We start from the raw sequence: 25,895 nt of genomic DNA on the forward strand, positions 1-25,895 counted from the left end.
GTGCACTTACCAAGTGACAATCTTCAAGACAATGCAGAAGTGCCAAAAACTGCAGTTCCTCATACAGCCACTTGAGGCTGGTTACAGAATGAGTCAATCTCCATAAGCCCCCATGTTAAAATGTGCAACTTCACAGCAGAAATAAACATGTTTACAGCCTGGTACAAAAAATATTTTTAGTCTCTATAGCTAATTTACCCGTTCATGACAACTGTACCGAGGCCGAATTTCTATGTAACTAACCCATTCAAATTATATTAAGGCTTAAAGTTATGCATTATTTACAGTGTGGCTGCTTTGATTGACAGGTAAGTGCCGTTACAGATGGCTTATTAGAGCACCTAGGCACCATTTGGCACACCCCCAGGTCCACTGGTGATCCACCGATTTTTAGATTATGCAGGAGACAGAAGAGGCAAGACTGCCAACTTTCAGCTTCACAACAACTTGCTTTAGACACTGTTTTCACTATTGTGTAAAAGGGCTTTATCCTATTTTTTGGAAGATAATATGAATAATATGCAACAGTTTTCTTCTACAAAATGTGAGGAGCATTTAAAGCGTTAATATTTTAGACTTCAATACAACAATTGATATATCTCCAGTGTCCAACAAGAAGTTTAAAGCTGACATGGACAGCCATGTACATGTGTGGCTCAGGTGTATACAAGATTCATTGATTCGCTAATATTTTAGAAAAAGTACCAGAGTTGTAAATCTCGGGAACACTGACTTCTCATTATAAATAGCATTCAAACATCAAGCATGATAAATCTCTTTTTGTGTTTGGAATTTAGTGCAAAAACTGTTGCCAGCAGTCTGTGCAGAGTCAATCGCTGTAGAGGAGTATATGCAGCGTAATTCCCTTCAGTTAGTATTATAAATATGTCGCCTGACAGGTAAAAATGCCTTACCGTCTGATTTGTGGACATTGTGTTGGAGCCATGCAGATCTACAGACAATACTAATGGCTAAAAAATGTTCCTTCTTTCCTTTGTGTTTGTAGAGGAAAAATATGATCACTTGGACGTGTAGTTACGATCTTCTCCTGGAAAGACACTAAAATTTATTATCAGTCAAAAATAAAGCAGTACAGCAGACTTTTTTTTTCAAACTCTTTTATTAAAGATGCAAACACAACATTATCTGTCATTAATCATCTTGATGAAACAAAATGGGATTTTAGCATCGGTGCATTAATGATACAGCTTTTTGACGTGGATTTCCTGTTTCCTTTGTTCGACTACAATCACTATAGAAAGCTCATAAAACAAAATAATTTGCTATTTATTCACAAATCTTCGCCTTTGAATTGCATGATTAATCCCCAAAGGGATTGATTAGTAGTCAGAATAGATTCCTGGGATTTTGGTAAAAAAAAAATCCGAGTGTGTCTCTCTAATGTTTACTGACAGACCCCACACATTATTCAGCTCTGTATAGTTTATGCAGATATCATACAGCAGCACAGAGCTTGCATATCAGCAAGCACAACCTTTGTCAGATCACAAAAATTTCCGTAGCCTGTGAAATATGGGGATGTCTCTGAACTAGGTGCAGAAGAACATGCAAGATTAAGAAGGAAAAGTGCATTAAGATGCTTCGGTTGTAAATATATACGAGGAGGGAGAGAGTGAGAGGGAGGAAGGAGTGTAGGTTTTTAAGTTGCTGTCACCAGGCTGTCACCGTGTCTGTCAGAACAGATCCATCACGGCTCTGACACGTCAGGCTTCACATTTGCATGGATTGCAGCAGGAGCCCGTCCTTATTATGCATTCTGTCTCACACTAACCTTCCTCCCTCTACCAGATGAACTAACTAGCATCCGAGAGGCATATTTTATAGAACGGCATGAGCTGGGGATGATGGAGAGCTGTTATTGGCTTCTGACAGTGTGCATGTGTGTAAGTGTGGTGATGGTGTATTGGGGTTGTGGGGGGGGTGTATGTAACACTGAGTGCCGCCATCTTCCCAGGTGTACAGGGATCAGCCATCTTGTCAGGTGAGCTGCTGCTAACTAACTATGTATTACTTTGACTTTGTCTCTGCAGGCTCATGCCACACACAAAGCAACAGAGGTGAGGGGGCGATGAGGACCGAGCCATGTGTGTGTGTTTGGTGTGTGTGTGTGTGTGAAAGAAAGAAAGAGTGTGCGCGTGTGGCACAGTATGGCAGTGCAGATGCAGTCAGTCCCTCAGTGAGGAAGCCTCCGCTGGGACAGACACAGCTGTGGCATGGCATCGGGTTGCTAACGAGCCTTATCACACAGGCACTAGACTAGACACACACACACACACACCAAACACACACACACACACATGCAGGGAGTCACGCACACACCTAGATAGTCCCAAAACTGAGGTATGGGGTGATCTGCTGCACATCTAGACACATATTATCACGTATATACACCCTCCACATGTATATACACACATACAAGAACACACACACACACATATATATATATACATGTTAGTTATCTATAGAAACATGCACATATACACAGTCCTCACAGACTTTCATGTACACACACTCAGTCGCACACACCCCCACACATACAGCTAATGATGTATCCTGTGATATACTGATGCTTACTGCATGATATATTAGCTCTCGTGACCGCCGTTAATGTGAAAACCTCGTAACTCCACTTCGGGCACAGCCGTACAGATACAGATTTACTGTTCAATGAGAAATCAATTACAACGTTTTAGGTTTTCAAATTCAGTTTCACCTTCAAATTAAGTAGTTAAATCTGACTAAAATGGGGCTTTGTTCAAGCGTCATTTCGAAACCATTCACAGTGTATCAAAAATAAAGTCCCGAGCTTTGTTTTGCTGATAGTTTAAGTTGTAATTAATAAGTAAAACTGGAAATATAGAACATTACGTTGATATCTATTTGGTCCTTCTACGGTAAATCTAAAAATGGCTCTGCCAAAAAAAGCACCCCCCCTGAGCTCACCATGTATAGTGGAAAAAGACAAAGACATTGTGAGTTCAAGTGTTTTGCTCATGTCACATAATAACCATCAGTAAACAGTGGGACTCACCCGGACTCACCCAGACGGATGTCTCCGAGGGGCAGCAGGGAAGATCGTTTCTCATATAAGTTGGCAAAGAAACTACCTACTTACTGTTGTTTGATAGAACAACGTTCGAAATTTCATCTCATAATCACTGGAGATAAACAGCGGGACTCAACCAGCTCTCACTGTAGAGATGGAGACTGTTTTTAGGGTGACGGTTTGCCGAAGAGTTGACAGGAAAGACTGACGATTGCTGTGACATTAACACATATAAATTGGGCTTTACTACAAAGAAGTATATTATGCCATTATATTATTTACACATACTGTATGTTTGCACTTATGTAAATGTTGTAATTATGATTCTCTACTCCTCTCTATCCAGATCCCTCTTAAGTTGCACTTTCTGAACTTCTCCCTTTTTATCCCATTATAGTTTGCCTTTATCCAAGCTGTTTGCCAAATGACAGAAAGTGCTGTGCAGATTATAAAGCCCTCATTTTTGTCATTTGTGATTTTGGAATATATATTATTGCTCCCTTGACTTGATGTGCGTCAAATTAAAAACAAAAAAAATGCTTTTCACGGTTGTTTAGTGTGTGGGATATACGAGGCTTGCACACGTGATTGTGTATGTAAAATAACAGACACACATAAGAAAACATCTATGTTCTTATTTGTTTTTATTTTACAGTCACCAGATGAGCAGATACATCATTTTAGAAAAGAAATTGATATTTGCAAAAAAAAAAAATTATAATACAATTTTCTCAATATAGATTATGTACAGAATGAAATGTAGTCAAACTGAAATAGCAATCTGCCTCTTTGTCATCAAGAAGACAAAGCAGTGAAGGGTCTGAGTGGTCCTCCATAGACACATCTCCCTAACCAATAAATATAAACTGTATATATTATGTATGCTGCACTCATCCAGGCATGGACAATACCAGGGCAAGTTAGTTCTCAACGATATTCCCCTTAATCAGTTCTTGTACATCACTGTGCTACACACACACATCCACACACACACACACACATACTCGCACACCCATGAGAAGCTTGACACACAAGTGCACACAGGCCAAAGAACAAATTACAGTTGGGTTACAACAATGGACCATTTTAACTCATGAAAAGGAAAGAAGAAAGCAAAAGAAATGTGTATGGAAATACCCGTCATTGTCCTTGATCAGGAGGGAGAAGTGGCTTTCTGGTCAAAGCTCGTCGGAGCTGGCTGAGTAGCACTTGACATTTGGCCTGATTCAAACAGCCAATTCTACAGAAAGCTACCGAGCTGGAAAATCTCTCCCAGTCTCACAGATCCTGCCTACTCATTTAGCTGCCTCCCTCCCATTCACTCTCTCACTGTATCTATCTACCATTCTTCTTTCTCTTGTTCCTATTCTCTCTATTTTGAGTGGGACAGGTGCCAGGACAGGGGTTAGTGAATGCCCCCCTTTTTGCCTTGTTTTCCCCCTCTGGGAATGAAGAAAATTAAAAGCACACGAAAGCTCCTATTCAAGCTGTGTTGAAACAGGACAGACAACTGCACAATCACAGAACGAGCACAAGAAAAGACAACAGCAAAGTAAAGCTATGGTCAGGACAGCGCGGGGAACACTTGTGAAGGAGATGCTTGAAGGACTTGAAGGACACTATAAGCACACCGCTTGCCAGCCGCTTTACCTTGTCTCTGGGCATCACCTCTCAGAAATCGCCCTCCTTGTTCTTGGCGGGGGTAAGAATTATGACTTTGTGCCGATGAGCGAATACACGCACTTGCATAAATCATCCATCTTGTTTGGCGGTTAATTACTCTTGTTTACCCTCCGAGTAACCTCGGGATGGGGCGGCGCGATAGGAGGGAGCCTGGGAAGAAGAGATAGCACCAAATAGTAATCTGCTGACGCTGTTCATCAGTGTGCAATTCACAGGAGTAAAAAGCACATAGTGGGCTTGAACCTGGGTGTTAGTGAATTAGACAAGGTTGCCTGGGGTCTGAGGACGGCAGCTCCATCAACATCCTGGCCTGACCACAGCTGCTCGCTAAGCTGTTCTGGGGTCAGCCGGTGAAGGAGCCATGCTGAGGCAGCCCAGCTCAGGCCAATCAGAGAGCTCCTCAGGATGTACAGCAGGCTCTGATCGTTGCTTATTTCATTACGGGGAAAGCTACATAAATCCACAAAATGGAGAGGAAGAGGCACAGAGGGAATATTTGCATTTCTTCTCTCATCTCTCCTCGATGCCCCCCCCCCCCTTCCTTTCAATCCCTCCCCCATTTAGTGCAGAGTGACTTTAATCATCACTTTCGCCAAAACACATTAAGCCGGTGTGTCCGGAGTTGAGGAGGGAGGGGGGGGGTTGAAAAAACACAGAGTGGCGCATTAGATTTGCAATAGTGATGCATCACTCTGGCATTACTTTGAAGATTAAAGAAGGGACGTTGCATTTCAATGGAGTGGTGCTGATGGTTGCCTGATGGATGACTGTCCTCCTGCGCTGAATTGGGAACAGGAAACACCATCGTCCACCAGGGAGAAAAGTCACACTGACCCTGGAGTTCCCTTTCGTTCTATCCCTCCATCCCTTTAGTTCTTATTCCCTCTTCTTCGGAGAAAAAGCTCCTTTTTTTTATTTATCTTCAAACCTCAAAGCCTCCGCTGCCTTTTAACCCCCCAAGTATGAGAGCACCTCTACATTGAAAGATATTTATGCAGTTGTTTGATCATGTTCTCAAGTGGAAAAAAAACCTCTACTTTCTAGGAGGAGATAATACTGTAAAGTGGATTGCATACATTAAACTTAAGCCAACACACAACGTGACTTTGCCTGGTGTTCGTGTTACTGCATCTGTATGGAAAGGATGGATGTAAAGTGCTTGAGAGCTTAGGACAGGCAGGATGAGATTGGGAGGAGAGACCATAAAAACACAAAACAAAACAAAAACTTAAGGGCATGAACAAGTAGGGGCTTTAGGACTGGGCATTTGGGGCAGGTTCAATATGGAGACAGAAGGCTTTATAAACAGGGTGGTGGTAGTGGGTGGAGGGAGTCCCCAGGAAACAAAATGACAATACGTATTTTGTTCTACAGTCTCAGACAAACAGAATCACAGTCAGTCAGTCCAAGGGTACATCCCACCAGCAGCTTGGCCCAGTGGGTGAGCTTTCCGGTCATGTGTCTATCCAAACCCTTCGGCCTGGGTTCACCCTGGCACCCAGCTCTGGTTGCTGTGTGCTGGTGGAGGGCATGCAAATGCCCCCAAGCTCATGCCCATCCCCATGCCCACGCCTTGGGACAGAGAGCCGTCAAAGTTGAAGTCCATGCTCTCTGTGTCCATAAAGTCACTGAGCAGGATGGAGTCTACATCACAGTCCAGGCTATTAGGGATGTTCTCCATCTCCAGGTTGGCAGCCATTCTAATGTGGGAGTTGTGCTGTTGCCCCTGGTAACCAGTGTTCCCCGGCTGGTGGTTGTTGTGGTAATACCCATGCCAGGAGTCAGTCATACCCTGATGGTGAGCACCGGGGTAGGGCTGGTGACGGGGGTGAGGTGCGGATGCCAGGCGGCAGGGGTCCTGAGGAACGTCCATGACGCTGGCAGGGTTGGGCGGCAGAGACGGCGATGTTGGGAGGTGAGGACGGGGCCCGTAGTGGTTAGAGGTCTTGAGGCTGTAGGGCTGCAGGATGTCAGTGCTAACCCGTGGAGAGAGGGCTTGGGGGTGAGGCCCACCATGCATAGGGTTATGAGAGTTGTGGGGGTTGTGGTTGTGCATGTGACTCTGGTTAGTGCGAGGGTTGTGATCATGGCTGGCGTTTACTTTGTTATTGTGACCATGCTCGTGACTTGGACCGTAGTCGTGGGCTGGGTGGGGCTTGTGGCTGTGGCTGTAGTCGAGGCTGGCTTGGTGTTTGTGACCCTGACTATGGTTCTGATGGTGGGATGTGTTTTGGTCATGAACTGAGGCATGGCCATTGTGTAGGCTGGGATTGTGAGTATGCTCTTGACTGTGATTGTGATTATGATTGTGGCTGCGATTTTGATTGTGGCTGTGCGGGCTGTGAACACCATTGGTTCCCTGTGTCATTAGTGTGTGTGTTTCCCTTCCCTGGCCCAGCACTGTGTCTTTGTTGCAGTAGGGAGTACCTCCAGTAAGCAGACTCTGCAGGGCGTTGTTCTCTGAGTAACCCCTCATTGGGCGCTGGAAGCTGACTGGCTTGTTCTCCTGGATGGTCTCCATGGGAGTGTGGTGCCGGAGCATGCCCATGGAAGGTTGTGTGTACATGGGCCCACAGTAGGAGCCCTCCGCCTTGGGCCCAGGCACATAGGGATAACCATTGCATTTGATTTGTGGTGGCTGGGGGTAGCCACTCTCATCTAAACTGATAGCCCCGGTCAGGTCAGTCAGCTGGGGCAGCTCCACGTTGGGGCAGTGGCCTCCAGTGCCCAGAGCCGGGGATCGGGTGCTGCTGGGGCTGGGGTATAATCGAGGGGAGGCTGAACAGGACAATCCGCCCTCCTCTGGTTCGTCAGCCTCTGCCTCAGCCAGGATGGGGGACAGGCAGCCACTCAGCGTGGAGGCAGAGGAGGAGGTGCGGGAATGGAGGTCCGTCCAGGTGTCATACTCCTCACCTCCCATGCCCACGCCTCCTTTCCCTGCTGGACTGCCATGCTCTGGGGAGCCTTGCATTGCGGGCCCAGCCCCCTGACCTTGTCCACGTCCAAGGCCTATAGCCCCTGCTCTCTTACGGCTAATGCGACCCTTGGTCTTCAGGTAACGGGTGCCGTTGTCTATAGAGGCGGCACGTCGTCTGGGTCCCTTCCCCATCTTCCCTCCTTCTGGGTTCAGCATCCACCAGGAACTCTTCCCTGTCCCTTCATTTTGCACCCGGATGAAGCGACTGTGCAGGGACAGATTGTGTCTGATTGAATTCTGGAACGAGAGAGAAAGATGGGAAGGAGATGGTGGGAGAGAGGGAGAGAAAAGGAAAGAGATAAACATTAAAACCCAAGGGAACATTTAGGGTTAAATAATCATTTCTTGAGAACACAAAGTCATTTCAAATTATGGCCAAACTATCAAGGCTGCACGGCAAGTGAGAAAAAAGATGGATAAAGAAAGAGAGGGAGATGGAGGGGAGAGCAAAGAGGGTAGGGAGAGTGAAGGACCAATCGATACCTCCCCCTGACCAGCCTCTCTTCTCCACACGCGCTCACTGAGTCATAATATGGACATGGGTGCAGCCTCCACATCAAACCATCACCAAGGTTACAGAAATGAATCACGTGAGGCAACCCAATCACAGACAGCCCATATCGATTGCAAGGCCTCCAAATATGAGAGCCTGAGATCCAGCCAGAGACAGGGAGGGAGGGAAGGGGAGAGAGAGAGAGAGAGAGAGAGGGAGAGAGGGAGGGAGGGGGAGGCGTGATTTGGCAGGAGAGGATCTGGAAGAGCACCAGAATGAAAAAAAGAAACACTCATACACAAGCCTGGAATAAGATAGAGGGGAAGTAAACGAGGGTAGGGAGGAGGAGAGGGACATGCTCATTTAACCTCTTTTAAAATCATGGCACAATTAACATGACCGTAGGCAATGACGGCAGATATCAATGTGACAAAGTCTTCCCACAAGTAGGTTTGAAAGGGGGCGGATGTGGCAGTAGTAGGTTGGTGTCGAGTGTGTGTGGGGGGGTTTGTATAGGATAAGCCTCTCCAGACCTCTGTTTAAGTGCCTGAGTGACGGCTATATAGTTAATCCAGGGCTCCGCAGCAGTATTTGATGCCAGTGCCAACCTGGAGTGAGTTGATGAGATCTAAGCCTGCCTAAAGGAGAGCTTAGCAGGGATACACATCATCTCAGCTGGCCAAGTTAGTCTAAGTACAGCATGTTCATCCAAATCTTTCCTGCTTGTGTCATTATTCACACTCTCTCTCTCTCCAGCTTTCCTCCCTTTGCTTTCCCACCTTCTCTTTCTTTCCCACTCTTTTTTTCCCTTTTCTTATCTTTTGGTAGGAACAATTCCCCCCCTCGTCCTCAACCTCCAGTTTCTCTACCCCATGCACACAATCACACACTTTTCTTTTTCCTCTCTGGAGATATCTATCTATTTCTGCCTTGTTTATTACCTGCACATAGCTCACAATCTCTGTCTCCTGATATCTCGAGCCATTCTCTGTCTTCATTCACTCCCCGCCTCCTGTCCAATTTTCCTGCTCTCAGCCCCATTCATCTCCCTCTCTGTGTCCCAGCGTCTCTGATCACGACATTGCTCATTCTCTCCCCTCTCTCCACATCCATCCTCTCATCACCTTGCACAGCATCCATCCTCCTCTCCCCTCTTCCCCTCATTCATTCATTCATTCATTCATTCATTCATTCACAGCGAAAGGCGAGCAAATATCGGAAACAAACAGCAGGAGTTGCAAATCTGTACTCGATGGGTGGGGGGGCAGTTTACATTTCACCCTTCAGTGCAAATCCATACTGTCAGCATATGTACCCCCTCTATGCTCTGGCAGCACACAGAGCCACATGGCTGCGAACTGGACAAGCAGCTAAAACAGGTGACTGCTCTTTGTTGTTGGAAGGTATTATGAAAAGCACAGCATCCAGAACAGCAGGTAATATGTTTCTCGCAAAATGTTTACAGGGGGAATTCAGCTCTAAGTGGGTTTCAAATCAGCCTTGTATCCTACTACTATCCTTATTCATGTAGAAAATCTCCCACCACACACAACCATCCCCTCAGCATGACTCCTAACAGGTAATTTCGCCCCATCCTCCACTCAAATCACGCTGCTTTGACTAGACTCTTCACAGACATGGAAATTGGATAGGAGAGATGTATTTATGTTTTTTTCTCTTTCTCTCTCTCTCTCCCTCTCTTTGCTGTTCAGAGGGGCCCTCTCCAAAACACCAGGTCGGTAAAATTGCACAAGCTCGACGCTTTGGCGACAAAATGGGCCGACTGCACTCCTCAGCTGCGGCGCGCCGCGGAGCGCAGGCTTTATCAAAGCCAAATTGAACGATGACGCCGTGTGAAAGAGGCCGCCGGCGGAGGCGACCCGCATCAGGTGATCTGAGAGCGGCACCCTGACAGGTTCCCTCCACAACATGACGGCTCTGGCTGGGCGTAGCCATGGCAACAGAGTAAACCAAAAGAGGGAGGAATGAAAAGAGGGGAGGGCGATGGTGATGGTGGGAAGGAGAGAGGGGTGGTGGTGGTGGTGGTGGTGGAGGGGAGGTGGCTGATGCTGTTTGATGCTGCAGGCAACTCCAAACAGCCTTTTATCTGAGTCTGTCAGATTCCTGCTTCCAATCCACCAGGGAGACTCAATCACCAGTAGTCCCAACGTCTACTACCTGTACCAAGCTGTGATTAGCAGTCGTGTGTGCGCGTGTGTGTGTGTTTGAGAGGGGAGAGAGAGCTTCCATACAACTACCAGAGCAACAATTATACCACAACAGTAGACTGCTGTTCCTTCACCTGCTGATGTATTGTACAGTACTATAATGTGGCAGCTCTCCACATTGTCTTCTGCATATATTAAGAGTAAATTGGCACCTTTTTAAGGCTGTGACTGACACTTTCATACTGAAATCACTAATAGTATTAATTTGGTGCCTAATATAGCACCTGATATTACAGTTTCTACGCCCCAAATGTGATTATTTCTGATCATTGTCATTATTATTATTATTATCTGAACACAGGAGAGCAAGAATCCAATTAATCATTAAACAAATTAGTAAAAAGACAAATGAAGATGAGGGCTACTAAACTAAACTGGAGTTTCCGAACAAATTCATAATTATGTGGGTGGAATCTGATCAACGGAGCAGCACGCTGGTGCAGTGGTTAGCGATTGCACAGCAAGAATGTTCCTGGTTCAACCTTTATGTGTGGAGTTTCCATGTTCTCCCCCAGTGTCTGCGTGGGTTTTCTCCGGGTACTCCGACTTCCCCCCACAGTCCAAAGACATGCAGTTAAATAGCTTAATTGGTAACCGGGTGAATGTGAGCTGTTTTGCTAGACCTGTCTGGCCTCTCACCCAATGCCTGCTGCGATCTCCAGCACCCACGACCCTGATAAGGATAAGCAGTTACAGAAAATGGATGGATGGATGGAATCTGTGATGTTACATGTCATTTCTTCTTCAGTTGACAGTTCATTGGGTACACCTAACTAAAAACGAATGCAGTCTAATACATCTCCCCTTTGTGAAGGTTGTAATAGTCATTCTTGTATATTAATATGTATTTTTAAATGTCCATTGGCTCCATTGCTATGCTGAGCCAAATATTGTCCTGTCTGCTCTCTTGGCACTATGAATTTACCAAAATGAGTTCTGAAGAGGTTTTGTTTTAATGACAATAAAGTTAACTCGACTCAAATCAAAGTCATACTCTTTGGCTCAACATCATATATATTCAATATGTGACAAAGAGCAGTTGTAGGAGTTATTTTGGTGGTTGGATGGTCAACTAATGATTAACACAGGAGACGACCAATAGCCCAACGTTGGTTTCTTTTAACAATGACTATGATTGTTGCTTTAACAATGGCAACCGAGGTCCTGCAACTTTAACAAAGTAGTCATTTCAACCCTTTCATATACTCTAACCGAGTAGTTTTTGTCCCTAAACCTAACCAAACTTTAACCATACGGTTGTCAATTCAGAAGAAAACTTTCGTTTTCGTAGCTGTGCTTTGACGAACACTTTTGGAAGACGCACACAAACAATGTCGTCCTGCCAACAGGGCATCGGTTCAGAACAAAATCAAAACACTTTTGTTTCTGAAATCTAGCTGGAGGGTGAATTCAAACACTGTATTTTGTTGTGTAATTTGCAGGACGTTTTTTGAGTAATGAGTAATGAGAATGAAACTGAACCACAACACAAACAACAAAAACACAAATTCACATCTCATCTAGTAAGTCACTTCCGCTGGTTAATGGGCGGCAAACATGAACTTTGCCCCCCCAACGAAAGATGAAATTCAATACATCTAAATTTAATGTTCCAAACCTCAACATCGATAGAGACAACACTACAACAAGATGACGATGAGCGAGATGAAAATCAAAGAACCTCCTCATTATCCCTTTAATGATTTAGAGTAGGATATATCAACACGACTGTGGTGCAGGATTGGACCATCATACGCCAAAGGAAGGCAGAGAGTCTCCGGGTTATCATCGCAATCAAAGGCTATATAGCAGGAGATGTCACTGATTAGCACGCTGTCAGCCACAGACAGGGAGCTGATCAGTGAAATCCTCTGGCCTAGTATTTGGCTGAAATGAAACCTGCACACTCTCTCAGCCCTTCCCGTGGCACATAGCTGCCCATCCTTGCCTCAGTGTATATATTAACTTGTCAGAAAGACTGATTCTGAAGTGGAGAAGCCTGTTCCCCTCGCTCTCAGCCTTTGCCTCTCTACTAATGCGGGAGGAGATGGACTGTTGCAGAGAAAGCAGTGACTGAATCCATCCTCACATCCACCCTCCTCCTCCACCTCCAGAGGGAACACACTGTATCCACCTCCACTACTGTAAATTATGCATAAATAGTGAGTGAGTTTGACCCTGACACACTGCTGCTTTCACTGAGTCAGGGGATAGTCAGTCCAGTGGTTAGCTAATGGCCCGTGGACACACAGATCTGTCTAAACACAGAATTCGTACACTTGCCTCCTTTTTTTTCAAAGGGCGACAATTCATGACTGGGTTTGTGAACTGCATCATCCTGCATCACTCTGTATGCTTTGTAATTACGGCTTTAAATGTAACCATATAACACAATCTGGATACCGAGCATCAAAGTTTATTCTTGACCTCGGAAATACTTTGACAAAATATCAACTCGGAGTGTGCTCTATAGCTTTTCCCAACCATATCACACAGTTTTCATCAGCGGGTGGAGTTTGCTCAGCTGTCACAGAGATAGAGCTGATGATACACAAGCTGGGAAACTGGTTTAATTTAATCCACGGGGACTTTTATAGTGGACAAAATAACAGCAATCTACAATCATAAAGGTTAAATCTGAAGAACATGTGATATGATTGAAAGTTGTGCAATTTTGTAAGTTTCTGCTCTGTTAAAGGGATTTGGAGGTGGCTCACACTCATTCTCCTTTTAATATTCTTTTTTTTTTGTAAGTGTACTTCTCCAGCAATATAGTATTGAGCGTCCATAAAGCCTGGGGACTCGCAAGAAAAATTTTTTTAAATGGTCAAACTTGAAGTGGCAGAGGCTGGGATATCCCAACTTTTGGTCCGTAATCAAGCTCCAAAAACATTTTATTACTCAAAAAGCATCTTTCATAAACCCCCTGATGACATTATCAGGGCTATTTTTTTTTTTCAGACTTTCAAAAACTCTCTCTAGAACCTCAGGAGACGGTGTGCAACTGTTTTCACAGACTGAGTAGTGCTCTTCAGTAAATGAAACTTCATGTGTAGAATCAGCGGAGTGTCCGTTTAATGTCCTCCTCCTGACAGTCCAAACTGAACATACACGGGGACAGAGAGATAACAGGGACATCTGTACAGTTTAAATCAGTCCGGTACACTAGAGCTTCAAGAAAAAACATCCTTTGTTTCAGCTTGTTTAAACTCTGCTAGACACAGAAAGGTTATTTCCCCCTCTATGGTTATAGATTACATTACACTGAATTGCTGTTATTTTGTCTGTGCATTTTATTGAGACCCCGTCTCCAAAAAGGCTTTTAAATGGTGAGAAACAGTGTGTTCTCTTCAGCATGGTGCCCACATCCTCCATTTCAGAACAGCAATAACAGAGCGATGGCTAATTTTCTTGATTATTATTATTTTCAACCCCCTTGTCCCTTTTTTATTCTGAGTTAGGTAGCTAACGCTAATTACATCTATTGCAAATTATCCAGTTTGTGTTGCATAGCAACGAGAATGATGTAACCCCTTGTACCCTTTTTTCCTCTTGTTGTCTCTCCGTTAGTAGCATTTCTCTCAACGGAGCTTTGTGTCTGAGCAGAGAAAAGCCTCCTATATTAATTCTACACAACAACTAATATCAGAATATATATATCTGTGTGCCGGACCTTGTCATAGCATAGAGGGAGAAATTGTTTCCAGATATTTCCACACCTCACTGCAGACTGTAAAAGATGTGGAAATCAAACCATATCTATCTCAGTCCATGCAGCTTTGTACACATGTTGCACATGTAAACAAACGCCACCGTCTATATTTCACAACTTGACACATGTTCACCTATACGCGCGCACACGCACACACAGACTAACACATACCCCCCCACCCCACCCCACTCCAAACTGGCAATCATATTTAATCCCTCTCCAGCCTGAGTAATCCCCGACAATCCAAGGCTAATCCTGGTTAATTCTGGGCACTCCTCAGCTGGGTTTCACCCTGAAACCACAGAGACAGGGTGGGGATTGGTTGGATCATGGCGATTGAGGCTGGGCGCGGCGTTGATGGACATAATTGGTCGGGGCAGTTATTGGGAGCCGTGAAAAACAAGCACAGGTTTTCACTGGTCTTTAAAAAATACGTCCGGATTGACCCCGGCTACGTCACGCCAACAGCTTTACTGGTAGAAAACATGTTTTTCACCCCCCGAGTCCTGCGTGTTAGCGTGTAAACATAAGTTACTTTGTCTGCTTGCTGTGACAACTGAAGCCAGCCTTTTATATATAATTTAAAGGGCTGGAAAAGAAATAAAATAAAACAGAAGCAGGATATACAGTGTGAGCTATGCCGCCGGTGTAAGGGGCTTCTGAGAAGTCATTAGCCTCTATTCAATCAGCTCTACCTACCGAAGCTCCGAGCTCAATTCTTCTTAGTGGCTATTGATCCTGATTCCAAAATGAAGCACTTAAGACGCCTTGATCAAGCTGCTCCTTAATCTAGCGTTAAGGAGATTGAGACCTTTTCACCCCGTGTCTCAGACAGACTTATTACTTTGGCACGGGGGTACAGTGGCAGTCAGAGCACACTCCACTATCACAGACTCAGTTTGGGTTTTATAGTCTGTTTAAGCCCCCTTTGGTACAGAGCAGGCGGCCAGGCAACACTTTTACTCTCTGCCATTTTGAAAAAGCTGTCAATATACACAAAGCCAAGAGTGTTAATGAAGCAATATGTCACTGACAGGGGATGGATGGGGATGCTTTGTTAAAAACAAGAAGGCCTCTGGTGTTTCTGGGCTCGACTGTGCGCCTGTTCGATTGAGTTTGCACATGGAAACGGCAGGATATGTGTGCTTGAACCGTTGGTATACTCATGAGAGCGTGAAAGCAGAAGCAAAAAGGAAACTGATTTACCTTCTGCTGCAGCTCTGTCAGCAGTGAGACGGGGAACAGGTTGCAGAGGAGTTCTGCTCCTGGACATTTTTATAGGCTGCTTTTACCTCTCTATCCTCACAGGAGAGGAGTCTCTTGGAGGGGATTCTTTTAGAGGGATTCAGTAGAACATCATGTAGTGGATTTTATAGTGCTTTCTGCTTCACATTTTAAGGAGCCCACCTCTAATTTATGACGCATTCCACGGCGCATTCAAGAGGAGGGTTGTGTTTTAAATTCCATGCAGCGCTCCATTAGATGTGGTCCGGCACAATCCAGCCAGAGTGTTGTGGGGATTGTTGTACGCCGCCTTGTTGAGAAGTAGTGGGACTAGGCAAAGCCGTTTTTCTCCCCTTGCTCAACCATTATTTATTAATCCATTTCACACAGCCAGGAGTCATTATGCACGGTCCTGTCAATGGGTATCTCTCTACGCCACGCATTTATTTGATAATAAGCAGGAGTGGGGGGAGAAGATAAAAGCGCTGACTGCGTTCATTGTGAAGCGTTTTCTGCAGGCGGGGAGACTTAAATGAGAGCAGCCAGGCTCTGTGTGGGAATGGGTCTCGTCTGCTAAGCCTGTCTGGAGGCAATCGATGGAAATTAGTCAACGCTAAAGATTCACTTCCTGTGACTGATGTCACGGGCAGCGCTTGTCTCTTTGAAGGGAAATAAAGAAGTGGGAGGCTGAGGGATTAATGGGGTTGGAGAAGGTGTGAGCATGCGGAGTTTGAGTTGGGGAGGGGGTCTAAGCTGGGGGGGGGGAAAGATGCTATTCTTTTGGTGGATCGCGGGAAAATAATAGGTCAAAGCATCCAGAGGAATGCGGTGTAGCTGAGAACACTTAACAGACACAATAACTTGACAATAACTGTATAAAGCCAGCAACAGCAGAGAGCATCAGTTACAATAAAGATGTGGAGTCGCGTTTCTGCATCGACAGTGCTGCTGCAATTCAATTCAGCGCTGAAAATACTGAACTATTACTTAACAATCGTGATGGCTGCTTTCTTTTAAACGTGCTATATTTGCTGTAGCAGCAGAAAATGGCTCTTTAGACGTGTATTACATATTAGTGCGCTGAACAGAAGCATAAAGAACCACTTTCTAAAGTTTCTATGTTTTGCCGTGCTAAATGTTCATATTGTTTTTGTGGCGTCAAGGACACTTTTAGAAAAGAAAGCTCTAATTCAGCGGGTTAAACCAAACAACCGTTTGAATCTGTAACCGTGCTTTTAATTGGAAGGGTCTTTGAGTTATGACGGTCTTAAAGAACTTGTTCAGTAACAAGAACCTTCCTTTTTCTGCGCAGGGGGACAAATGATGGTGTTTACAGTAGTAGCAGCAGTTTCAGTTGTACGCTCGCAGTAGCTGTGACAATACGATCAGAGTTAGTGTCTCCGGTAGTTGTACTGAGGCAGCCTCCTGAAAGGTGCACCAGTTAGCTTCTCCTCAAAGTACAGCCGAGGGACTAGAGCCAGCCCTCAGGCGACAGAAGGCCTTTCACTCCCCCTTACTCCCTGTGGAGCTCCACAAGCTCTGGGGGGGAAGACAGAGAAACAAGGCAGACAGAGAGAGAAAAAAAAAAACGGGTGGAGAGGGGTAGGGAGGCGAGGCGTTGTCTGGGGCTAACCTGAGAAAGGTAGACAGGAAGAGAGCCTGAGGGGCCAGAGGCGGACAGCAAGCCCAATCCCCAGCAGAGAGGCCTCTAATTGGAGCTGCCGGCCTGCCGAGGCAGCCTCTCCCTCGGCGGATGGACATAAGGAGCCAAGTGAAGGCGGAGAGCCCGGGGGCGGGAGGAGAGGGCAGATAAAAATAGAGCCGGCAGATTAACGAGCATCTGAAAGCGGGGCAGGGGATCGGAAAATCCTCCCTACGTGCCAGAGATGCCCGGTCCTCAGGCCACAGCCAGCTCTGTAAAGAGTGATGGACCCCGAGCGGCCACGAGTGGTGCTTCCTTCCTGTTGGCCTTCCTTACATCACGAACACTGGGGGGGGTGGAAGGAACACTACTACGTCCCGCTCGAGGATTTTGCTTAAATTTTAATGACGTACTGTAGTAGTCAGCTTCCTCGGGTAAAAATACAGCACGGTGTGCTCTTTTGTTTCATTTAAGAATGACAAAGTATCTTTAAAAAAATAATACTTTCACCACTTTGCTTTGGGAAACATCGCAGTCATCCAGACTTCATTGACAAAAAAACGTAACTTTAGCTCTCAGAGCACGGGAGTTGTCTCCCACTCCCTCGGCTGGTTGTCATTGTGTGACTTCAGTGTCTTTCAAACATGAATTGAACATTATTACTATGGATTGCTGTCAGTCCTTGTCAATTCTCCCAACGACAATTGAAGCAGTTACATTGCTCTCTCCAAAGCCAACAGACTTCACTGACAAAAACTACAATTTTACCTTGAGAAGAAGAATTTCTGATCAATGGAGTTTTTGTCAATGGAGTCTGGAGACTTAATTTCTTATTTGAAAAGGTAGACAGCAAGATAAAGCACTGGGAATTATAGCATATACTTTTTTTTACATTCTACTTTTTCTTTTTTTACTTCTTATATTTTTAGGTTTGTCTTCTTTAGTTGGCTCGAATACATTTTGTCGCGTATTATACGTCACACAACCTCACGTCCAAATACAGAAAAAAGACCCTTTTAGTCACTGTGATACGAGTAAATGTAGTTTGTCACCTCCACCTTTGACTCACACTCATAAAAGGAGTCCACCTCCACGGCTGTGATTTCTATCCCTCCCCTGAGAGCTTTCACACGCCAGGTGGAGCATCGTGACACCTATGGGAGCCAAAGGAGAAGCTGAGAAACAGGCCTGATCACACCTGCCATCAGGTCTCAGGAGAGCACCACCCACCTCACCACTCAGCTGTCACATCCATCCTCACACTGAGGCTGTACGACACCTCCAACAAATGCACTGATCCACACTCAAAAAGCTGATATGCTGGCAGAAACAGGGGCTGTTTCTTTTTTTTTATTAATGTCACGTTAATAAAAAAGACACAAAGGCTAGACTGAATCGAGGAATTGGAAAGAACAAGCTCACAAACACCAAACGGAATAACAACTATCTCTTATGTTCAAATAATGAGTTGAACCTTTGGGTTTCCGTCCAAAACTTGGAGTATCCAAACGCTGTAGCCTTGAATGAATAACAGATTATGAAGGGAAAAAAAAGGTGATCAACTTTTCTTAAAGTGTCTGTATTTCAATTACAGGTTCGCTTCATTTAATTCAAAGTAATACTGAAAAGCCACAATCGTGACCACGAGTAGGCTATTCAACACTCTGTACTGGATATTCATTAAATTTGAAAAAAAGAAAAAAGTGGACGGTGCTGTTGAATATTCAGAGCTTGAGTACCCTTGCTCCCAAACTGCTGCTTGATTAAAGTATCAAACTTACCAACTTGAATTCACTGTTTCAGCAGGGAACATTACTACCCTGTTAGTGTGAAATGCCATTTCGTTTCACTTCATTAATTCACGTCAGACGTTGTGTCAACGTTAGCTGATTTCTGGTTGGGAGGAGGCGTTATTTTATTCTGTTTCACTCATATATTTGTTGTGCTAGCGTAATTTTCAGTCTATACAAAAGCTGATTGAGTGTAACTCGGAGCGGTTAGCATTTTTCATCATGATTGAAGATACATGTCATATCAAGACACATAGGCTGTCCTGTCCATACTGGCTGAATGATGAATGATTAAGCACCATCACTATAGGAAATCTGATTCTTGCTAAGTATGTTTACAAGAAGCAAATATGTAGGTATAGCAGCCACATGTTACAATTGCACTTAAAGTTTGTTTGCAAAGTTCTTCAATATTCAGTCTTCTTTTCCCACACATATTTGATATGTGCATGTTGTATTAAGTCTTGAGAAAATCTTCGGGGCAGCGTTTAGCTCAGTTGGTAGAGCAGCCGCCCCAGGTGCGAAACGCCAAAAATATAATATAAAAAAATAAATAAATAAATAAAATCTTTATGAGAGTTGTTTCTATATCCAGTTTAACAATAATCTGAGAAGTTCAAGCATCAATCTTAATCCATGCTATTATATTTTTATCACTAAACAAATTGTAGATCATGATTCTGAGGTCTGGAACCACGCTCGAACATCACATCATTGTTACAGTTAGTCAGCCTGCTTTCACCAACTGCACGGTGTATGAATAACACACCAATGTGTTAGGTCTACTGAGTTATATTGGCGAGACGGTGTGTCATTTTATGTCTGAATGTCATAGAGTAAAAAAATATCAGGCGACGTATGAAAAAGTACAAGAATGTACATGAAACGCTGCCGCGTGTAGCCAAAAGTCAGCTGCGACTTGCATAACTCAACGAACGTAACTTAACATAAGTAATGTGATATCTTCACAAACCTAAACCTAGTTTTGTTTGACGTCAAAATCTAACCAAACTACAACTGTTTCACAATGTTAAGTACGTCTTGGTTATCGTTACCATGACTCCAAAGTGGCTTTGACCTTTCCTGCATACGGCATATGTAATAGTGTTAAATGACGTGTGAAATGTCCTTAAAAGTAGTGGTATTTATCGGTTTAGCTCAGTTGATAGAGCAGCCGCCCCATGTGCGAAGGCTCAGTCCTTGCTGCCCAAGGTTTGTTTCTGACCTGTGGCTCTTTCCCACATGTCATTTCCCATCACTCTCTCTCCCCGCATTCCTGTCACTCTTCAGCTGTCTCCATCCAATAAGGTTTGAAAAAGCCACAAAAAAAAATCCAATGATATCACATTGGTTCAATGCTCACAATGATAGCAACTTTTATCAAAACTAAATACATAGATAGATAGATAGATAGATAGATAGATAGATAGATAGATACAGATCTGTTGGGCTCACATTTCACTGCAACTTGGGTGGTGTATCGCTGTTCATAATGGATCATCATTAGCTTCATCTTTAATTGCTTCCCCCATAACCTGATACCTGCTTTGGGGCCCAAACTCAAATACCAGAACCAGACAGGAGTAGTAATGATAGCAGATTTATGAAAAGAATGCATGCTCATTGCCTACAATACATTTTTCACAGAAGCTTTATTCAGACAGTTTTTGGATGCACTCTTCAAAAAGATCATGGGAATGCGACTTGACATGGATTATTTTCTTTCCCAGTAAATAATTTTTGCCAACTCGCACTGTCACACTTTTTCGAGAACTCAAATTTCTTTTTAAGAGAAACACTTCTCTCATCAGATGCGCTCTTTTTCGAAGCAGATGAGGTGGGGGAAAAAGTCAGATGCTATTCTCTGCTGCTCCAGGACGAGGTTATACGTTTCCATTTAGAGGCTGCAATCCGTGAGATTGACAAATAATTGACAAGATATGGAGGGGAAAAGATTCATAAATCATAAATTAAACAGAACTTCATATCTTGTATTATTAATTGACATCGCAACAGAAGTCAAACCCCAATCTGACACTGTGCATATCACCCTCACAAAGACAAAGCCACACAAACACACACACACACACACACATACACACTAACACACACACACATACACACACATCTCGTGCTTCACTAGCATGGCATGCTGGGCCCGGCTCATTACTACAATGCCAAGCTACTAGTTGCTAAGGAGACCTTAGGGAGAGGGAGGGTTCCTGTTGCCATGGCAGCAAGCCTGCATCCTGCCAACTGTCTTCCCCCATGAGACATGACCATCGTAGACAGAGAGAGAAAAAGAGACGGGGAGGAAAAGTGAGGGCAGAACGAAGTGAGGAGAGAAAGGCTGGAGGGGGTTATGGTTAAGATGTTGAAAGAGGAGGACTTGTAAAGATGCCTGCGAGGCAGCGGGCTTGCTGGAGAACCACAGAGACTGTAGAAATAATGCACGAGGAAAATTGATGGGGTGAGAGCAGGAAAAGAGGGAGACCTTGAAAAAAAAAAGCCCCCCTTCTGTTGTGCATGCAGCAAGCTTTCCCATGCCTAACATGGTCGCTGCCTCGCAGACCACAACTAGATCCAGGCGTTGACAAAGACGCCAAAATGGCGCTAAGTAACCCCGAACCGAAAACCCCTTTTTCTTGACTCCCCTCGATTCCTTCCCCTGTTAATGCCACGCATGTCCCCGACTGAACCGCCCCGCCTCTCAGCTTTTACTACACCAGCAGAAGATCTGACAGAGCTTTTTGGACGAGCGTTCACAGAGCCCATCCGTCATGGAAAGAAATCTGCTTTGGTGAGAGTGAGCGGTAATGAACGACGGATGGGAGGGAGAGAGAGAGAGAGAAAAGGAGAAAGAGAGAGAGAGAGAGAGAGAGAGCATCTGGGAGGGATGAGCAGGGAGAGATTAAACTGATTGGGGAGCGCAGAAGAAGGGCGAGGAGGAGGTCATACAAGGCGAAAGAAGAGAGAAGAAGTCTCAAATTCAAATTAGCCTTATGGGTTTCCAAGGACACTGAATTGTTTCCATCCTCCATTTCTTTCTCTGTGTCACTGTCTCCCCCCCTCCTCCTCCCTCCCTCCTTCACTCCCCACATCTCTTTTCTTTCCCTCTGTTTCTTTTTTCTCTCCCTGACTTCATTGGCTCTTATTAAATCATTCTTTTCATTGCCTAGGACTGCTTCGTCACATCGAGGAGTACATGTGTGTCGAGGGAGCTATAATTGCTGAGCCGCAACATATTAACACCTAAAGCTCTTCACCTCTCCGCCACCTTCCACCCCGCCGTCTAGAGTTCTGCTACCCGGGCTGAACCCTGGCAAAGAATTAGGTTTGGGATCGGGTTCAGGATGAGTTGTAGAACAGGTTGTTCTCCATTCGGGGCAGGTTCCAGCTTATTTTCAAATGTTATTTATAGAGGAAATTCTCCATTTGATTGTGTTAAATCATCCATGTCTGCGTGCATTCAACCCTACCTGGATTCAGCAAAAACTCTGCGGTCCAGTGGCAACATTTTTAGAAAATCCCAAGCCAACGAAAACCTCTCAGTTCAAATTAAAAAACAAATGATCCAATGATATTTTAACAGTTTTGGCAACAGTTTGTGTTTGAACCTTTCCTGCTTAAACATGACGCTGCCCCTGTGCACGAAGCCAACTCCGCAAAGAAATGGTTCTCCTAGTTTAATGCGAAAGAACTTGACCTGCACTTGAAGCCTGACCTCCACCCCTCACATCCAACACCTTTGGGATGAACTGGAACGCAGAGTCACATCTTGTCATCCAACCTAATGCTCTTATTAACCCTGCAGCCAGGTCCCAACATCAAGTAGGAAATTACGGTCATGGTTTGGAAATGTTCAGGGTGTAATGTCTAGCTGTGTTTATATATATATATAATATATTATATATATATATATATATCATATATATATATATATATATATATATGTGTATATGTGAAGAGGAAAAACCTTCTTGTCCGTCTGAACAGACTTCTTTGATTTTGAGGAAAGGAATGATGAAAACATAGCCTCAGATTGGAGTTGGGTTTGGGTCTCACATTCAGCAGTACTCTTCGGGTTCAGATGGGTTCATTTGGGTTCGGGTCTCAGTTTGAGACACACACACACATACACACAGACACACATATTCCCACATACTTCTGCTTCCAAGCAATTTCGTGCAATGTGCAAACATGCTGTTAACTGTCCCAACCAATTCAAAGCACCCCCCTCTCCTCTCTTTCTCCCTCTCTGGTTTTGATCACTCTTCGTCTCTCTCTCTGTCTCTCAGTCTGTTTCTCATTGCGAGGGAATGTGGCGTCTGTCTCATTGTCACAGACGCTGGGAAACAAGAAGCCTCATCACCCTCATCCTCATCTGATGCTCTCCTCTTCCCTCCCTTCACTCTGTCACACACACACACACACACACACACACACACACACACAGGCTGCACAGACATGGCTTTATTGACTTATTCATGCATGGGTTTGTTTCGGGGGCAGAGCTCCTGTCTGCCAGTCTGACAGACACCCCGTGAACCCTTGAGACTCCCCTCCCCAACACGCACACACACACACACACAATCACACACATTCACATTATCCCATCCCACCCCCGCCTCCCGCCCCTCAGCCGCCCCCACCCCCCCCTCCTCCACCACCCACCCAAAAAACCCCGAGCATGGCACAGGGAGTACTCGTAGAGCAATCGGGGTTCACTCAGGTTTCTCCTCCATCGTTTTCCCTCCCCTCTTCACTTTCTACTTCTTCTTTTCTCTCTCTGCTGGGGAGAAGGGGAAGGTATGCCCACATTTCCCAGAACAAAGACAGCCCAATTAAGTCAGTTTGAGTTAAGGTCTGTGTGGCAGAGAAGGATCGGAAACGAGGAAGCTGAAGAGAGAAAGCGGCGGCGGCGGCGGCGGAGGAGAGGGGAAGAGAGAGACAGTCTAACGAAGAGGGAAAAGAGGGGGTAAAAAAGAAGTAGAAGACGAGAAAAAAAAAAAAAAAAAAAAAAAAGAGAAGCTCGAGTCACTTTGTAGCGGAAGCGGGTCGACTTCGTTTTTAGCTCCTCAATGGGAGACTATGAAATATTAATAACTGCTCCAGCCATATACTTCAGAGGCCTATGGTAAAACTTAAAGTCTAATGAGACGCTGCTCATGAATTGCTAATAGGGATGCTGGAATGTGTGTTTTTTGTGTGTGTTTGAGTGTCTGCACATGTGTGTGTGTGTGTGTGTGTGAAGGGGGGGGGGGTCAAGCTGGTAGCTGAGGGGCGGTGTATAGCAGAGCGTTCAGTCTTTCAAAGACTAGACGAGAAACTTCATTAGAGGCTTGAAGTTCTTCCTGCTGTACATCTAAGCGCCGTCACGTTTTCTTGAACTGAGAAGTAACTTCAGCATTCCTGACGGTGTGACCGCGGCTAACAAAGTCTGAAACCGTGCTGTTAATTGAAACAAAATGGAAATGGATTTAGTTTTTGTTTTTAGTGGGTGTCAATCTTTCGTAACAGCTCCATTCTTTTATTCATGCTTCGACTCTGGATGTGTGTTTGAAAGGGAAGAAACAAGAAGTCAACGTTTCCCTTTTACGATTTTTATTCTTCATCTTACTCTCCGTGCTGCCCTTCACCGCCCGCGATTTCATCAGGCTGCTTACTGCGTACTTCATTAGAGCTTTCAATTATTTACACGGATGAATATCAAAAAGAAAGATATCCATAAACTTTGCAAACCAACAGACAGAGCCACATTGTCACTTTTTTTCCTACTCATTTAAGCTTCATGCAAAACCTTTGAGAGGAGGAGAGGTCCTGACCTCAGTTAGTATTATTGGCTTAGATTTGTTGATAATATCCTAAAATTGTTGTTTATTTAGTTTGATGCACTTGAGTAACCACTTAGAAGATACTTTAAAATGGCTTATAACTATTTATTATTTATATTATTATTATTATACACAGTTAGTAAGAATTAACTGGCAGGTATAAAACTGTTTATTAATGTTTTAAAGATTAAAAAACATCTGCTGACATATTATTAATCATTCATTAACAATTTAAACACCATGATTTATCGTCAGTGTTCTAATTCATGAAAAATATATTTCCTTAAATCTTCTTTTACACACTTTAATAGCTATTCGATATTTCATGGACATGCTCACTAAGCAAACCAATTAACTTCTGGGTTGCCAGGTTGTGAAAAATCTCTGACTGCAATCCACGTATTAACTGTTCATTAACATTTGCATTATGACTTGATGATGACTTCATATTAATAATAGCGGGTGACGTACTAACTTTTGCTGATGGCCTATTAGAAAGCGAGAAACATACATCCCCTTGAATAACTGCAGATGTGATGCTTTACTATCCTTTATTAAAGTCTCACTATCATAACTGTCGACTTAATGGCCTTTTTAAAAAGTGGAAAAACTCATGAGCATTCATCAATGACTTATTACTGGCTATTATTACTCACCAGCACGAAAGATTTTTCACAGTCCGACAACCAACATGTGGTGGTTATTACTGGCCTGTAACCGATCTGATGATTTATTAATAAAGACATAATTCATACCTTATAAAGTGTGCCATATGAGAAAGAGACACCAAAGATTCTGATTAAAACAGAGTATCAACAGGAAATAACAATCTCCATTTCATTCCACTACATCATGCTCTGTATTCGTGTAACCATCTCATATTGGTCTCCAGCCCAGATACTCTGTACAGCAGTGAAGCACCTGGCCGAGTCTCCCGGTCTAATCTCTGCCAGAGCCGGCAGGCCTTCGCGAAGCCTTGTTTAACCCTGGCTGAGTGTAATAGCAGGGCTGAGCCATCAGCTGGGGGATTGCGGGCCGTGTGCAGGCTGGGACTGAGGGGAGCCCAGGGGTGTCGCCCTGCATCGCAGCATTGCTGCTTACTGACCTCATTTCTTACCTCCCTGAAACTCCCCTGGCGCTGGAGCACTGATGTTGAGATGCTGAGGCAGGACCGAGCTGAGCATGTTAAGAGAAATCGGTATTTTATTTTAAAAATCAAATATGAACAAGTCCGGTGATAGTTAA

General features: G+C 44.4%; 1 protein-coding gene across 1 annotated transcript in view; it reads right to left on the reverse strand.

Moving 5' to 3' along the window:
* Positions 1–3,606: 3,606 nt before the first annotated feature.
* foxo6b (forkhead box O6 b) overlaps positions 3,607–25,895 on the reverse strand; it is a 45,008-nt gene continuing 22,719 nt past the window's right edge. Inside the window, exon 2 of the mRNA XM_010738370.3 lies at positions 3,607–7,964. Coding sequence (XP_010736672.3) covers positions 6,237–7,964 — 1,728 coding nt within the window. The 3' untranslated portion in view covers positions 3,607–6,236. The remainder of the gene's footprint in view (positions 7,965–25,895) is intronic.

The sequence above is a fragment of the Larimichthys crocea genome, chromosome XIII (assembly GCF_000972845.2).
Source record: "Larimichthys crocea isolate SSNF chromosome XIII, L_crocea_2.0, whole genome shotgun sequence".
Taxonomy (NCBI): Eukaryota; Metazoa; Chordata; class Actinopteri; family Sciaenidae; genus Larimichthys; species Larimichthys crocea.